This window comes from Centropristis striata, chromosome 4, assembly GCF_030273125.1.
Source record: "Centropristis striata isolate RG_2023a ecotype Rhode Island chromosome 4, C.striata_1.0, whole genome shotgun sequence".
Taxonomy (NCBI): domain Eukaryota; kingdom Metazoa; phylum Chordata; class Actinopteri; order Perciformes; family Serranidae; genus Centropristis; species Centropristis striata.
Window position 1 is genome coordinate 25,500,615 of NC_081520.1, and position 17,870 is coordinate 25,518,484.

The 17,870-nt window shown below is 37.7% G+C and overlaps 2 protein-coding genes across 2 annotated transcripts; both read left to right on the forward strand.

Annotated features, from left to right (window-relative positions):
* Positions 1-407: 407 nt before the first annotated feature.
* On the forward strand, positions 408-7,485 carry LOC131970058 (beta-galactosidase-1-like protein 2). The gene is made up of 19 exons (XM_059331318.1): positions 408-419; positions 672-857; positions 980-1,048; positions 1,158-1,253; positions 1,350-1,458; positions 1,561-1,653; positions 1,756-1,837; positions 2,410-2,474; positions 2,993-3,077; positions 3,339-3,476; positions 3,597-3,677; positions 4,182-4,288; positions 4,751-4,897; positions 5,038-5,109; positions 5,556-5,634; positions 5,895-5,982; positions 6,282-6,396; positions 6,679-6,795; positions 6,960-7,485. Exons 2-19 carry the CDS (start codon positions 694-696, stop codon positions 7,068-7,070), a joined length of 1,818 nt encoding a protein of 605 aa, XP_059187301.1. The 5' UTR covers positions 408-419; positions 672-693; the 3' UTR covers positions 7,071-7,485.
* Positions 7,486-7,731: 246 nt separating this feature from the next.
* On the forward strand, positions 7,732-15,735 carry ilvbl (ilvB (bacterial acetolactate synthase)-like). Its single transcript, XM_059332033.1, has 14 exons — positions 7,732-8,143; positions 8,668-8,869; positions 10,364-10,491; positions 10,582-10,832; positions 11,424-11,523; positions 11,682-11,779; positions 11,967-12,103; positions 12,273-12,407; positions 12,678-12,792; positions 13,152-13,321; positions 13,606-13,676; positions 13,760-13,831; positions 14,255-14,360; positions 14,449-15,735. Exons 1-14 carry the CDS (start codon positions 8,000-8,002, stop codon positions 14,625-14,627), a joined length of 1,908 nt encoding a protein of 635 aa, XP_059188016.1. The 5' UTR covers positions 7,732-7,999; the 3' UTR covers positions 14,628-15,735.
* Positions 15,736-17,870: the final 2,135 nt, after the last annotated feature.

Genomic DNA, 17,870 nt, shown 5'->3' on the forward strand with positions numbered 1-17,870 from the left:
AAAATGTTTATGTGCTCTAAAAGGCATTGGGGGCCAAAACACCCTAAATGTGGGGCAGAGAGGAGGAATATCATGAAACACACAATATACACACACCTTCTATCACACACTAACTTGTGACCACAGTCACACACAGTTCTTTATTTGTTGGCTGTGTTTACTTTTAGAATCACTGAAGGGCATCAGAAGGCTACATTCTTTATGTAAACTATATCATGAGGCCAACATTACTGTGAACAATGTGATGCCACCCTTCTCTGTCTGAGAGAGAGAGAGAGAGAGAGAGAGAGAGAGACAGACAGACAGAGCACTATTATATTTTTTGTTCTGGAACAACAATAGTTGGCCTTATCCACAGTGTTTGAGGCCTCCCAGCACCATCCTCCCTTCAAATGCTCCCTGGCCAGCTCAGCTTCAAGGTACAATAATGTTTTCCACATAATTGGGATTTTGTTATTGTGCATTTGGGAATTTTCATGTTAAGTCTTGGTGAGTTTTTATCTTTATTGTGCTCATATAAAAATTGAATTGATTCTATGCCATTCATGCTCATTCTATGTGCTGTATAACACTGTTTGCAAGGTTTTCTAACAGTAACACATGTATTCTATTATCCAACCCATATGACATGCTTCCTATAATATTATATTTGATCTGTTTTCCCCCATCAGACATCATCCTAAAGTGAGAAGAATGAGCCGTGCGGAGGGCCTGAGGGCCAACTTGTCTCAGTTCACTCTGGAGGGAGAGCCCTTCCTCATCCTGGGGGGCTCCATCCATTACTTCCGTGTCCCCAGAGCCTACTGGGAGGACCGGCTGCTGAAGATGAAGGCCTGTGGCCTCAATACTCTCACAACGTAAGCAACTGCAACTTGACTGTCACGATTCTATTACTGGAAGGCGGCAAAACACAGATTAGATTCATTCAAATATGTTTGTATGAAATAGAAAATAAAGCAGGTTTTTCTTGCTTTTTCAGATATGTGCCATGGAATCTGCATGAGCCTGAGAGAGGAACATTTAACTTTCAGGATCAGTTGGACATCAAGTAAGACTTTCATGTTCTTCTTCCTCTTTGTAGCTTCATAAATATTTCCATAAGACACACAGAATAGTTATTTTTGTAATGAAGCAGAAGGTGTGTTTGCCTTTCTCAGGGCCTATGTCAGTTTAGCAGCAGAGATGGGTCTGTGGGTGATCCTGCGTCCTGGACCTTACATCTGCGCTGAATGGGACCTGGGCGGGTTGCCTAGGTAACGCCATCTGCCCATTGCTTTAAAGTCTTGCTATATATACATATATATATATCTCAACAGTATGCCAAGTAGTTGTTCTTATGTTTCTTTCAGCTGGTTGTTACAAGATAAAGAGATGCAGTTGAGGACGACTTATCCTGGATTCATAGATGCTGTCAACCTCTACTTTGACAAGCTTGTCTCAGTCATCAAGCCTCTGATGGTAGGTCACATTCAAGTCCCGCTTTTATATATCCTGAAGAACAACTGGAGAGTTCAGTGGAACAAACACTTATTTTTCACTTTAACTTGTTTGTTTGCTCAGTTTGAAGAGGGGGGCCCGATCATTGCAGTTCAAGTTGAGAATGAGTACGGATCATATGCCAAAGATGAGAATTACATGCCTTTTATAAAGAACGTGAGTTTACTGATGTATGGTATGCTTCTTTTTCAATGATATTGACTTTATAATGTTGTGAATTCAATATATTATGCAAAATATTTTGTTCTTCTCCTGCAGTGTCTCCAGTCCAGGGGGATCAAGGAGCTCCTGCTTACTTCAGACAACTGGGAGGGCCTAAGATACGGAGGTATGGAGGGAGGTAAGGAAGATAATCATTGAGTCTGCCTGAAACATTTATCTTAGTGTTTTGTAATTTACTCCTTTAAATGTATTATTTTGGAGCATATCTTTTATTGTGCTTGCGTTTTTGACTAAGAGATGATGGACAATATTCACCAAGGTGTGGGGACTCAAGTGAGATTGAGTTACATACTTGATAAATTCAGACTCGACTTAAAATAAATAAAAACCTTGCAACTCAACATGGAATTTAACACCAATGACTCGTGGCTTCACTTGGACTTGCTATATGCTATGAAAGTTCAATCGCACTTGTTTTAACAAATAAATACAGAATTTATAAAGCATTCATAAGTTTTGTAAATGTAATATTAATTTATTGTTCTTACAATGGCATTACTTTTGGTGGAGAGTGCATTGCAACTTGTTTAGGACACGAAACTCAAAGTTTAGGATGTGGGACGTGACTTGGGAGTTGAGTGCAAACACTTGAGACTTACTTGTGTCGTGTAAAACAATGATTTGGTTTTCATACCAAACTGTCATTGTTTGACTTTGTCCTTCATTTGATCTAAATCTTGCTTGTTTCAGTTCTTAAAACCATAAACCTTCAGAGACTGTCGTTCGGAGCTATCCAGCACTTAGCTGACATGCAGGTGGGTGAAAGTAACAGGTAGCTTTGGCAATATGGCTTTTGATTGCTTGCATCAGTGAAAAAGTCCTTGTTTTGTATTTCTACTTTTGCACACTGTAGTATTGTATCAGAACATTGGATAAAAACCAAAAGAAATATATCAGATATTGCTTCTTGTTGATGCCTATGGCTCTTAAAGGGACAGTTCTCTCCATAATAATCAACAGACCTTGTTGTGAGCAGTTTGTTGTAGGAACTATTTTCTCTCTACCAGTGTTCCTACACTGCTCAAAACAAACAAAACAAACTGTGATCTATCTTGAGGAACAAGGTCATGATTTCTGGAAAGAGACATTGCTGTTGAGGGTTTTTATTTATTTATTTTTACCACTTTAAACACAACAAGCTGAGTGCCATCTAGTTTAATTATATTCGAGAGAAGGTAGACATCTCTACCATTAATATCTCCAACATTTTGCAACTCACACCGAAACAATCTAGATAAATATTTAATACAGACATGTGTTCTGCTTTGTGCAGCCCCAGAAACCTCTAATGGTGATGGAGTATTGGTCTGGCTGGTTTGACGTCTGGGGAGAACATCACCATGTGTTCCATGCTCTGGGTACTGAAACATTTTTCGACCATCTTTTTTTTTTCAATGAACATTTTTCCTGGGTCAGTCTTAGCCTCACTCTGCATTCTATTCATTCTGATACACACTTACAAGCTTCACAATGGACAATGACAAAGGAATCCAGATTGTCACTGCTGAGCTGTTGGGTTCAGGGATTGTTTAAGGACAACAGAGGGAGAAGAGCATTGCTGTATATTACTTTTTGCTTAACTTTGTGTATTGTGTCATCCTTTACTATGTGGTTTACAGATATGATAGCTGTTGTGTCACAGATCCTGGAGAGAGGCGTCTCCATTAATCTGTACATGTTCCATGGGGGAACCAGCTTTGGCTTCATGAATGGAGCGATGGACTTTGGCACATACAAACCTCAGGTCACCAGTTATGGTTGGTAGGAATTACCTGAGAGTTTAGAGAACAAAGAACAATGGATATTCATTTTATAAATATGATTTTCCTTAACAAATGTTTTGCTTCTTACTATTTTTGTCAACATTTCCATTGCAGATTATGATGCTCCACTGTCTGAGGCTGGAGATTGCACCCCAAAATATCAACTCTTGAGGAATTTATTCAGCCAATACCACTGTAATGTCCTTTTAAGAATCATTATGCCTAGTATACATACTGCATTCACTTGAGAAAAAAATGCCCTGTTTATTAATTCAGTAAAACTCAGATAATTAACCCATGAATTGAAAAAAACAAAAACCACCCCAGGTAATTATTTATTTTTTATTTATAATATAATATAAATATATTTTTAAAAAAAGTATTAAAACATTTTGCATAATTCCAAGACAATTATCACATTAATTCAGAAAAACACAGATATTTATCTAATTTATTGAAAACATAGATATTTATCTTAATAATTCAGAAAGAAAAAACATTTCAATAATTAATTTTTGATTTAAACCATTCTTGGAATTTCAAGACAAGTGTCTCATTAATTCAGTCAAAACAGAGACATTGATTGCAATACAAATTTGATGAAAACTATCACCTAACAATTAATGTGCTGACTGCATTGCCTAGAGTAATAAGTCTGCCCATAATTGTCGTAATAGAACATTTTCTGCCAACTTCCAGCTGAGCCTCTTCCTGAAGTGCCCTCTCCTCAGGAGAGGAGAGCATACAGCTCTGTTACCATCCAGCAGCACCTGTCTCTTTGGGACTGCCTGCACTTCACTGACAAGGTAAGCTACAGACATGCACCTGTCTGTTGTGACAGTTGATTATATAATGGAAAATGTTTTATCCATGCAGTTGGTTAAGGGGCACCGCTGGGTTGAGAGTAAAATGTAAAATATGGTGAGCTTCAGTCAGACAGAGCATCTCTGTTATCAGCCTGTGGGTCTGCTTCTCTGTCTCCACTTGTGTAGAGATGTAGCAATATGCTGCTTAAGATGGATGTCTCACACCTGGCAGCCCAGGTTTGGTCATGCGTCAAGGTGTCAGTACACCTCCTTTTTCTTTTTTTTAGAAGTATCTGTTAGACGCTGTTTCATGCATGCATACCCCAGCAGCAATGCTATCGTGTCCAGCCTGTAAAACTATGCAGATACACAGTTTATTTCATTTCCTTCAGAGATGTGATGCATAATGCATTCTGCCAGATTCTTCTATCTAATATGTCAGGCTGGTGACCACTCATCCAGCCATACAGGTCAGAGAGGCCGGTGAACATGGAGAATCTCCCCGTCAACAATAACAATGGGCAGTCATATGGTTACACACTGTATGAAACCACCATCACCACCGGAGGAACCCTGAACTCCAGGAACAACATCAGAGACAGAGCACTGGTGAGAAGGATATAGTTTAAAAAGTTTGTTATGAGGTTATAAAACATATATATATATATATATATATATATACGTATGTTTGTATGTATGTATGTATGTATGTATGTATGTATAAGCCTGTCGTTGTTACGTTTTTCTAGGTTTTTGTGGACAGACGATGTGTTGGTATTTTGGACTACAAGACTCATGAGCTGGCACTCCCTGATGGAAAGGTACTGCCTCTGTTCTTAACAGTACAGGGCCTTGTCCTTAGCTACAGGAACAGATAATTCCTGTAATATTCAATGTCACTTTTCAGTCAGCAGTCAAAGGTATGCAGCTGCTCCAAAGGAAAAGATGTGTGTTTTGCTGAGATGGTGTATGATAGGGTTGTTTAGTTCTTGCAAAGCAAAAAAAATGAGTTTTTTTTTTTTTTTTAAATTACATGTTTCCTGCTGTTAAGGATAGTAGGATATAACAATATCCATTTTATGTAACATCCTTGCCAGAATTCTAAATCATTATTGACAAAATAATATTTTTTACATATTATCTTAAGGATTATGATAAATTCAGCAAGATGTTGCAACACCAACAGTTGGCAGTCATTGTTTCACTGTGATCACACGTCTTTAGTGAAACTAACTTTCCAAATGACACTCAGATTTGTGCGTTAAAGGGAAAGACGACGTTGAGCTTGCTTGTGGAGAACTGTGGAAGAGTGAATTATGGGAAAGCTCTGGATGAACAGCGCAAAGGTATTCTGCCTTCAAGAGATGGAGAGTGAGAACACAGTGCAACATTATTGTTATTATTGTTTCACAAGCATTAACTCTGTGTCAACCCTGGCCTGTTACAAGCTAAAAACTAGGAAGTATCAAAACAGTTCAAATATTTTGGACACTGAATAATCAATCAAGTCAAATCCCTGCCTCTGTGTGCAATGACTGACTTTCTATGTGTGGTGGCTCACCACAAAACCTCGTATTGTATTTTGTTTATTGTATCCTATATACAGGCATTGTGGGAGACATTCTGTTTAACCACAGCCCTCTGAGAGGATTTACCATCTACTGTTTGGATATGAAGCCAGGCTTTATGAGAAGGTTGGTTAACTGAATTATATAATACATTCTGTGAAAATACCAGACTACTAGACCTCTCCATGATAACTAAAAGGCATTAGGTAATTGCAAATTAAAGGGCAGACTCACCATAAAATTCTTAAAAATCTATATAGTAAATCATATTATAATTAGAATAAAATTGCAACGTAATAACTGTGCTGCAGAACTCAGCCATCATTTTGCAAAGTCATTCTTGGCTCATTATGTCCAGATTGTTTTCAGTTTAATATAATTACATTACAGTCAGTGTTTCATATGAATGTTTGATCTTGTTTCAGATTAATGAGTTCAGGTCAGTGGATGTCCGACTTCCAGCCGCCCTCCATTCCAGGATTTTTCCAGGCCAGACTGTGTGTGGATGGTCCTCCCAGAGACACCTTCATCAGACTCCCTGTGAGTTATCCTTTACATTAAACAGCATCTGTTACAGCCAGGAAATGACTTATACTATAATTTATATCACAGTGCTTTGCATTCATGTTTAATAAAATCATATACAGTGTTATGCAGCATTTAAGTTTTTGTGTTACATATGTATGCCTGCTTTAAGTGAGGCATTTTGAGGCATTCTCAATATGTCTGACACATTCTGATGCCTTACATTTGGCCGTGTACATTAATTTGTATTTTAGTTTTAGTTTGAAAACAATATTGTCCCTTTGCTGATCACACCAGGGTTGGGGTAAAGGAGTCGTGTTCGTCAATGGGCAGAACCTTGGACGCCACTGGTGCACTGGTCCCCAGCATTTCCTCTATGTCCCAGGACCTTGGCTCAGAAGTGGAGAGAATCAGGTAAAAAAAAATTAAAAAGTGAACCTCTGCTTGCTACATTTTTAATATTATATCATATATATATATATATATATATATATATATATATATATATATATATACAGATGAGTTGTGGCAGGTTGTGTTTGTACAGTATGTTACATGTGTTTTATGTTCTCTTTCAGATTATTGTTTTCGAAGAACAAAAAGTGGATGAGAAAATACTGTTTGCTGAAAATCCTGATCATGGAAAGACAATTGATGTTTACAAACTCCCTTTTTGCACACTGCTGTGAAAATAATGTGAAACACACACTTTTACACACAAAAGGTAATAGTGTATTGATACTGACCATTATTATCACATGATTTGAAGCTGCTAATTTACTAACAAAATGTAAAGTGGTATTATAGGACAACAGCATTCTTTTTCCTTCTTCAAGTGTGAAATCCAAAGTTACATGTTGCCATTGATTCTTTTGCATTAAAATCAAGAATGCAACATCATCTGATTTGTCTTGTTTTCTCAAGTATGAACTTTGCTCTCATTACAAAAAAAAACGTTTTTTGACCTTTTGACATGGATACGCCCCCGCGACCTTCTCATTGGACTATTAGGCCTGTCCTTCACATGAGCTATTCATAAAAGACACCTATTCGCTATCCATACACAGCCGTAGCCGGAAACGAGGTCCTCTGTTCCTTCACAATAAAATGAAAACATTTGTTATACTGGCGTCTGTCTATATTTGAAATAAAGTTTTAATGTCAAATTATTTTGACATTATAGTGCAATTTCACTACCCATATGAAAGAGAGTGAAAACAAATGTCATACCATCAGTCCATCGTGTAATATGGACATGTTGTTCCAATGACAGACTAGCGCCTTTGAGTTTATTTTGAAAGAAATTACCGGAAGTTTTCCATGTAGGTTTTGCTAACTCGACTTGTAAATATATCCGCTGCTCTGTGTCGTTACAGTAATTACAGGAAGAGCACTCGGTCATTTCAACTTATAAAGGAGCCGAATACATGCCCTTAACAGCCTTTTGTCAGTATCTTAATGTTAGCTAATTTCACAGTGAATGTACTGCTGAAATTACGACTTTCGAAATGGGAGCATAGTGGTTGTAAGAGCAGCTCCACAGTATCTTAGCCTAGCAGCCGAGCTCAGCTGCTGGACTGGACGGTTTGGATATTAAGTTTAGCTAAGTTGAGTTTTTATGAATAAAGGTTTGCTTCCCCACCCTGACATGGAGTCATTTGGAGCCATTGGGACCTTTCTTGGATGCTCAGCGGGCATTGCGGTGGCAGGGCTTGTGTTTGCAGCCTACAAACTTGGCTTACTCTACCAGTTGTTTCACAGGGTAGGTTGTCCAGATATTCACTTTGGTATTTAGAAACTTAATGCTTAATTGATTGCTTCTCCACTTGCAGTTTTATCTTAAAGCATCATTGCACAGAACAGCCGTAGTAATTAGGCTACCCATGCGTTATCTGTGCTCACCTTGAGAAAATCACCTGTAGGCTGTCACAGGTGAAAGGTAAGATGGCCACTATTCATGTACACTTTGAACAGCCCTGTGGTTTTCTAGCTCAAAGGCTATCACAACACCCAGGCTGTTTGTGGGATTGCACAAAGGCCAGAGGCACTTCACCTCCGCAAGCCAGAACAATATGTGGTTGTTGTGAAATATGAAAGACCGATGGCCTGAAGAGATAGTGTGGCAGGCGACCTTTAGAGAGGCCAACTCTCATCCCTCATTGATAGTACTTTATCTCTGACAGAGCTCCTTTTCTGCCTAACAAAACAGTTTCTCAATGTTAAATCAGTAAAGTAAGAGGGATTATCTGAATATTCTCTGATTTATCTTTTATTCTGTCCTTTCAGACTGAGACGAAGAGCCCACGACATGGTGGCGAGAGTGTAGCAGAGGTGCTCCGTGCCCACGGTGTCAAGTATGTTTTCACTCTTGTCGGTGGACACATCTCACCCATCCTGGTGGCTTGCGAGAAGGTGGGCATCCGCATTGTGGACACCAGACATGAGGCCACTGCTGTCTTCGCTGCTGATGCTGTGGCGAGACTCTCAGGTGCAGATCTATGTTACAAGAATTAGTTTTTATTTGAGCTCGTATCCTGTTACCACCGGTTAAGCAGAATAAAGGAACTGGGTGTGCTGTTGCCTTGATAGGTGTGTCTAAGTAAGAGGTTTTCCCACTGAGGTTCTTTCAACATGTCTAACAGGTGACTAACAGGTGTAACCAACAGCATTAGTGCGCCAGTGTTTTTGTCTAGTGTAGTAATAAGTTTAGATAGAAGTGTTTCAGTATGTCAGTTTCCATCCAACTGTTTTTATGGGCATTTTCAATTTGCACATGAAAAGACCTGAATGAAAATGAAGATTAAAAATTAATAAATTGAAATATAGTTTTAAAAAAGTTTCTACGCTTGACTGAAAAACATTCCTCACATGAGGCGAAAACATCAAGTTATCTGCATTGTTTATCATGCTACATTGCTTGAGTTTTAACTTGTGGTTTTTTAACCCTCAAATCCACAAAATTGCCAGCGCATTACTTCTTCATGACATCACAACGTACAAACGGAGCAACGTAGGGCCCTGCTCTCAACTTCCTCTAAAGTACTGGCATGAAACTCCATGCCATTTTTTGTTTGATGATGATGGGCCAAGTAAAACCAAAGATACGGTCAAATATATTTAGTTTAAAAATATAGACTGAGGTGTTACCCTTTACATATTATATGTTATATATGCAACTGTGTTCACATTTGCAATATTGAAAAATCTTTATTGAGCATAAAATATGTTTTGAAGTAAAAAATCTGATTTTATGTAGGATTTTTTTTTGTTTCACTTAGGTAAAAAAATCTTGAGCCAGTAAGTCAAAGTGAAAAAATGATTATCAGGGCATACAGAAGAGGTTGTGCTGAAAAAATTATACCAACATGGCATGGTAAACCATTTTTCAGTGGCAGAATGAAAAGTATTAAAAAAACTGACAAAATAGCCCAAGACTCCAAAGGGTTAATTACTTGTGGATTCCAATACACATACTAACACACTATTTAGTATTGCAGAAAAATATTTAGTATGCCTCCATGCATAGCATGTTGCAGCATGCAACCTAGCAAGCTTTTCTGGTTATTCTTACCCACAATCCTTTGCAACACATACGTGTGAGCAAGAGGGTCAAACTTCAAGGCATCATGTTATGATAAAGTAATTCCCGGTTGCATGAATACTGCATGCAAAAGTAAGGGCGGTTGCATTAAGTACTTAAAGTGTAAAGAAAATGGGTGATCTGGTGCACAGTTTACATCATCTTGTTGCGCCCTCTTCTTCTTCAGTGCTACACTGGTTGTCCAACTAGAGAACTGGCTCCACCCACTGCTTATCTCAATGAACCAAAACCTTATAGTCACATAACGGTAGTGGATGAAGAAAGCATCCACTCACAATTTCTCATGCCATTTTTTTCGAAATTCAGTTAAAATTTGGATGTTGACCTGGTGTCCAGTTAGTTCCCTGAGTCAGTCAGCTAACTTGATTGTCTCCTCTCCAGGCACTGTTGGCGTAGCAGCAGTGACTGCAGGCCCAGGCCTCACTAACACAGTGACAGCGGTGAAGAACGCTCAGATGGCTGAATCTCCATTGCTGCTCATTGGAGGAGCTGCTGGTACACTACTTCAGGTACAACGGGACTTTAAACCTGTTCTGCTTCATCTTAACCTATCTCAACCTCCATGTCTAACCTGTCCATCAACTGTGTTTGTGACACAGGGCAGAGGAGCGCTGCAGGATATCGACCAGATGTCTCTTTTCAAGCCGCTGTGTAAGTTCTGTGCCTCCATCAGGACTATCAGGGAGATCGTGCCTACGGTCAGGAAGGCCCTGGCCATCGCCCAGTCAGGAACTCCTGGTCCTGTTTTCATAGAGTTCCCCATAGACACGCTCTATCCCTTCCATCTTGTGTCCAAAGAGTTTGGAGTAAAGAACCCTCCCAAAGGCCTGATGGGAAAAATTGTCTCATGGTATGTTATCACCTTGTCTTGTATACACTTCCATTTTGCTTGAGGCCTATAACTAATTTTTCTTTTAAATGTTTTACTTCCAAAGTAACTGATTTATTAACTTAATATTAGATTAACCTGGTACAAAGATTGACATAAAGGCCTTTATGAATATAAATCTGTTATTTTACTGCATTAATAGTTGCAACTACATTTCAGTTGCAAATGCGAGTTTATACAATATTAAGCATTACATCATGCAGTGGGTCATATGTTAGAATGATTCATAAAGATAAGATATAAACATAAACTGCTTTTATCAGGAACAGGCTTATTTAAGGTCTTTTAGTGTGACACTTGTTTCGATAAACAAGCTCTATTTTGATGTTTTTTTAAATGCACTCTGGCACCTTATTTACGGTCAAAGTAAAAAAAAAAAACTTTATAACATTGATATGAGAATTGTTACACTGTTAGACATACATTAGTAGCATGTGGGATGTTCTGGGATCCCACATGTCTAGAACACATACCTTGTAAACTTAGCACTAACTTTTGTCATATATACATATAGTTGAAAAATTTTAATGTGCAGTTCTGATTTCTTTCAAGGTACCTCAATAACCATCTCATGAATCTCTTTGCTGGAGCATGGGAGACCAGAGATGTTTCTCCGCTTCCTGTTGACATTCCACAAGCCACAGACGATCAGGTAAGACTGCTCTTAGGACAAAGGCTTGATGATAATTCTATGTTCTTGCTAATGTAAAAAAAAATAATAATTCTGCAAATACATAGCAGTTCATCCCTGACTGAATCATAAATGTTTAAAATGCTTTACTGTTGTTTCTTTCTTTCAATGCAAATCAGGTACAACAGTGCATAGAGCTTGTGAGTCGAGCCAAGAAACCTGTTATTCTGCTGGGTAGCCAAGCAACACTACCCCCAACGCCAGCGGATGACATCAGGTAGACAACAATGTGTTTAGCCCCTGGCCCTCCTTCTCTGCTTTTCTTTCCTCTGTTACTGTTTACTATTTCACTGCTCACTCTTGATACTAGATAATACTCAAATTTCGCCAAACAGCCCTAAAATGTTATTGGTAGTTTTACTAAGCGGTGCTCATCTGGGCAAAAATGTTTTCGTCCTTTATAGGAAGGCATTGGAGGATCTGGGCATCCCCTGCTTCCTCGGGGGCATGTCCCGAGGCATGCTGGGTAGAGACAGTCCCATCCACATCAGACAGAACAGGCGAGATGCTCTGAAGGACGCCGACTTGGTGCTTTTAGCAGGTCAGGCATACTGTCCTACAGTCTAAATGCTATACATCAACATAGCAATTACATGTTTGAAAATAACTTTACGTTTGTTGAAATACAGCTGGAAGTCAAACTGTATCAGTAGCCAGTATAGCCACAGGCTATCCAGAATCCCGAGAGAAAACTTGTGTTGTGTTTGCAGGCACCGTGTGTGACTTCCGGCTGAGCTACGGCAGAGTTCTCAACAGACGCAGTAAGATCATCGCTGTCAACAGAGATAAGACGCAGCTGCTGAAAAACTCAGATATGTTCTGGAAACCAACTATAGCAATTCAGGGTATGTTTACAAGTTGGCGTCAATGTGCCATTTAAAAAGTTTAAAAAAAACATTTCGTTACTGGCTCCAATTTCTACACTGAACACAGATTCTATATCATTTGTGGTTAAAGAGTGATCGCAAAAAAAGTGTGTATATGATATGTATTGTTTCAATATTGTGACTTAAAATATAAACTTTACTATTGATTCCTAAGGTTGGACCATATGGCAAATACATCAATTAAATGGTCTAAAATGCGTCTAAAATTAAAACATTGCTCTATTTTAGGTGACGCTGGCTCATTCTTAAAGCGGCTTTCCAAAGGCCTGAAGGGCCATCGCTGTCCAGAAGAATGGCCTCAGAGCCTCAAAGCAGGAGATCTGACCAAAGAAAATACAAACAGGTAAGAAAAGGTGATGATGCCTTGTCCCCGTTAAGCATGTATCATAAAAACCTCTATGCTTTATGATAAGAAAATGTTTCTTTTCTTTTTTTTAATCCCAGATGAGCTTTATTCTTTTGTAATTTTGTCAGTTCTAAAAAGCTAGAAAACTACCTATATACTCAAATTTCACAATTCATCGAGAGTTTAGACCATAGAAATAACACATGAATTTTGAACTTGGGTGCACTTCGCCTTTAAATGACGTGAGATCAAACACAATTGTAATAATTTATGTAATGTTTATGCAAATTGAACTTCAATTTTGTAACTCCAAAATCATGTCTCTGTTACATAAACTAGAGTATTATTTATTTCAGGGCTAAAGCTGATGAGAAGACTGACCACCACTTAAATCCCTTGAAAGTCCTCCACCGTGTGGATGAGCTGATGGCAGAGGACAGCATCATTGTTGCCGATGGGGGTGATTTTGTTGGAAGTGCTGCTTACATAATGAGACCAAGAGGACCGATGCGTTGGCTAGATCCAGGTTCGACCTTGTAATTAAACAAGACTTTGTTCACGAAGAACTATTTTGCTTAGTCAAAAAAAGGTGTTATTTGAATGTGTAAGGGTTTGTAATTTCAAGTCAAGTCAAAAGGTTACAGGAGTGTGCACTTTATGCTTTTGTAGTGATGTCAAGTTAATTTATGAAGTCCAAAATCACAAGAGTGAGCTAATAATCTCAAGTCATGTTTCAGCTATACATTCTGATGAGTATCAGACTTTCATGCAGTAGTAGTTACACAACTCTACTCTTTCTTGTCCTTTCAGGAGCCTTTGGGACTCTGGGAGTCGGTGGAGGATTTGCCTTGGGGGCAAAACTGTGTCGGCCTGAATCTGAGGTATAGAATTCACTTAGAAAGTGCTTCTTCCTGATTATGTATTGATCATGTATGAGTAAAATGCTACTTTGTGTGCTTTTCAGGTGTGGATAGTGTATGGTGACGGCTCCTTAGGATACAGTGTCGCAGAGTTTGACACATTCACTAGACACAAGGTAAAATAATGAATCCTAGTATTTATATTATACATATATAATAACCATTGTTTGTTTTTATTTGTAAATGCATTTTTCACTGTGTTTTTGTAAAGTGTCTTTGAGTAACATGTAAAGTGCTCTATGAATAAAATGTATTATTATTATTATTATTATTATTATATGTAAGCAACTCTATTATTCATATAGTTGTGCAGTAGAATAAATATTTCTGATATGATAAAATGATGTGCTAGCATCAGGATCAAAATACTGTCAGTAAAGTACACCAGAAAGCATTATGTGTGTGTGTGTTCAAAGAAAGGGTTACTTAATAGGATTGTAGTAACTTGGCCGTTTTAACAGATCAGTCAAGTTCAGTTAGCAGGTTTTTTGTCTTTGTTTGCTTTTGTTACTCTATATTTTTCTCATTTTTTTTCTCAGACACCAGTTATAGCTGTGGTGGGAAATGACGCATGTTGGAGTCAGATATCCAGAGAGCAGGTTCCTATACTTGGCAGCAACGTGGCGTGCGGCCTTGCGTTTACAGGTACGGTCTCTACATGTGGCTTATAGAATGCATGTGCAGGTTATATCCCACACTGTTAACAAAATGAATTCCCTTCTCCTTTTTGCAGATTACCATGTAGTGGCAGATGGTTACGGAGGTAAGGGCTACCTTGTAGGACGTGAGGACGAGGACAGGCTAAGCGACATCATCAGACAGGCTCAGAGGGAGACCCAGGAGGGCAAGGCAACACTTCTCAATGTTATGATAGGGAAGACCAACTTTAGAGAGGGCTCTATCTCTGTATAGAGCAGCTGCGATTTCTCAAAAGTTCTTTGTTTACCTTTGGCTCTTCATAGACTTTTACTACCTATCAGGTTCTATGAAGGGTTTCAGAGAGTGGGAAGATACTGTGAGAGAGCCCAACCCTGACCAGACCTATGCTAATCCTTTGTGCCCTTAAAGCCATATTTCACTTTGGTAAAAGGAAATTACAGTATGTTCATCTCCTATAAGGGTTCATGAACCATCACATGAGATATCACTTAGACCAGTCAAAAATCATACTAATAAGACATCAGCAAACACCAGAGTCATGACTCTGATATTTCAATATCAAAGAGTGACTGTTTATAAAGCTGCAGTCACTGTTATTTACGATTTAAGTTTTACTTCAGTGAAATATACAGCTCCCGATCTGCCAGCCTAGAAACTAAACTTTTGCTGTGTGTCATGAAACTTTCAGGTTCATGTTGTGCTACTTCAAGATAATTGCTGCATTTTAAGAAGGGAAAGGGTGAAAAAGTGAGATAATCTTGCTTTAAGAGATAATACCTCTTCAGAAGCTTGACCTTTAAACAGCCTATTTAAACTTTCTTGCAAATAAAATGAAAATCATTCATGAAAGATTGAGAGAGAGCTTTGGTTTATTAAGTTATCAAATGCGACCAGTATGCCTTTTCTCCTGTTGTCAAAATGAACACGGAGCCTTTTTATGAGGAGACATGAAACTTTACAGCTGTAATATTGTTTATCGGTTGATGATTTGGAATAATAATGTGTTAAATGGAAAATATTTTTTGAATGTCGAATACTGACAAATGGTATGCCTTTTAATGTTTGATTGTGTCTCAGAATACATTGATATGTGTAGATTGAAAATGTGTCTGCTGATTAAGTTATGTATTTTAATGATATTTAATACTAACCTGTATGCATTTATGTGGGCTATCATTTCAAATATGCCTATACACAATATGTATTGCACTATGATTATAACTTATTTACTCACCAGGTGAACACTGTAGATCATCTCAGTATAAATTGCTGTTTTATTTGCTACTTTTGAGGAAGGTATGTCAAACTTGATCATACAATTGTAAATTTGGGTTAATTCTCAAATAAACTTTTAAAAAGACATTGATTAATGAATGGCTGTTTGAATTTTACAGATCACCATGTAGTTATTTTCATTTCTCTCTTCTGTTAAAACATAATGACTGCACTCATGTAATCTAACCATCTATATCCCTCATTATACAGTTAAAGTATTTATCCTTCCCAGCTTGTGTCAACACAGCCACCCAAATGTTCATTCTTGGTTTGAAAAATGTTGAACAACATGTGAAGGAAACTGACTGTGCCTTCAGAGGACAGCTGCTTTTGTTGAAGTTAGCAATTTAGTTTGACATACTTTTGTCACATAACTGAGTCATCTGTGTTTAATTAAAAGGGGGAAAAGACTCACACCACCCAGATTATGCGCAAAGTAAGCATTACACTGCCTGCAACTTGAACTGAAAATCTGCTGTGTTATTTAACAAACTTTGGAACTCCTATTCATATTCATGTCAACACTTCTAATTGACCATAGTAAATAGGTAGGCCTTCTGCTTTACGGCATCCCTAATAATGCACATGCTCTGTAACACTACAAAACATATTACAAGCAAGATTTTTATGTATTAATTAACTACTAGAACGATTAACGCACGATTAACGATTAGTATGTAATTCATTTTGCAGCATTTGACAACCCATACAACCTGGTTTACATCAGAGAAAACATATTTAAATAGTGAATATTTTGTTTTTGTTAAGGGATTTTAGGCCCCAATACTGTACATGCAGTTTCCATTTGTAAACAGGAGATGGCAGGCTAGTAGTAATTTTCCTGAAGTAGTGACATGTTACTGTTTAGCATAAGCTGTGGGAAAGGAAGAAAATCATATGTTTTATGGAAAACCAAGGGTGGAATTACATTTACTCAAGTACAATTTTGAGGTACTTGTACTTTACTTGAGTATTTCTATTCTATACTACTTATTCTTTTCCTACTTATACTACTTTATACAGCCCCATTACATTTTGAAAGGCAATATTGTGTTTTTTACTCCACTACAATAAACAATGTTAGTTACTAGTTACTTTGCAGATTCCGATTATCAATGCTAAATATAAATCGACTAATGAAATATGATTAAGATTAAGCAATCCAGCAGTATATTAATACACAGTTGAATAAAATATTTTCACCTCTTTCCACAAAATGATTGTGAGAATGTGATTTATTCTTGACAAAGTGTTTATCTTCTCAAAGTCTTATTAATCAATCTCTTCCAAACATATCACAATGAAAATGAAACCACAATAAGGAGAGGATTGTGATCTGATGATTTCATGATCTAATACACAATAGCTTAATTCGGAAGGCTGTGGAATCAAATGTATCCCGAATTAGAATCAGAAAGCTCTTTATTGTTATTATACTTGTTACAATGAAACTGTGTGTGGCTTCTCTCCATGCATTTAGGGTGAAAAAAGAATACAGAAAATAAAAAATGCATACATGACATGTATCTGTCTGTCTAAACGGCCTTATTATTAGACTGTTATGTTGGAAAGACTTTTCAGAACTGAGGAAAATAGGTATGGTCACTAAAAGCACTGTTGTAGCTACATTGTCATTCATGTTATACACAGACAAATGCACATTTTAACAAAATTTTGATGCATTGGCTCACAGTAATTGTACTGTGGAATGTAACAAACTCTAGATAAATATAAGTTTAAATGTAAAAATATAAAAACGATAACATTTTATTGCACAGAAGTGTAGCAGCAGAAAGTTTATTGCAAGTAGAGACAATAAATAAGACATGGAAAATAACAAGAGTTCACAGTGCTGTGTAGTGCAGAGGTAGTGAAGGTTGGGGGTATGTAAGTCCAGTGTGAATGTGTTTATGTATGTGATGTGTGTGTGTGTGTGTGTGTGTGTGTGTGTGTGTGTGTGGGAGGGTGGGAGGTGTTATTATGATACACCAAGCAGCAAACATTTTCCCAGCTGGCCTGTTTTCTCCAGTGGTGGAAGAAGTACTCAGGTCTTTAACGTAAATAAATTAGTAATACCGAGGTGTAGAAATATCTGTTCAAAGAAAGAGTTTAAATCAAAATAAAAGCAAAGTACCAAAAGTACACATAATATCCAATTTCAAAACAATATTATGTAAAATATCTGGATTAGTATTGTTGATGCATGCATATAGTTTAAGC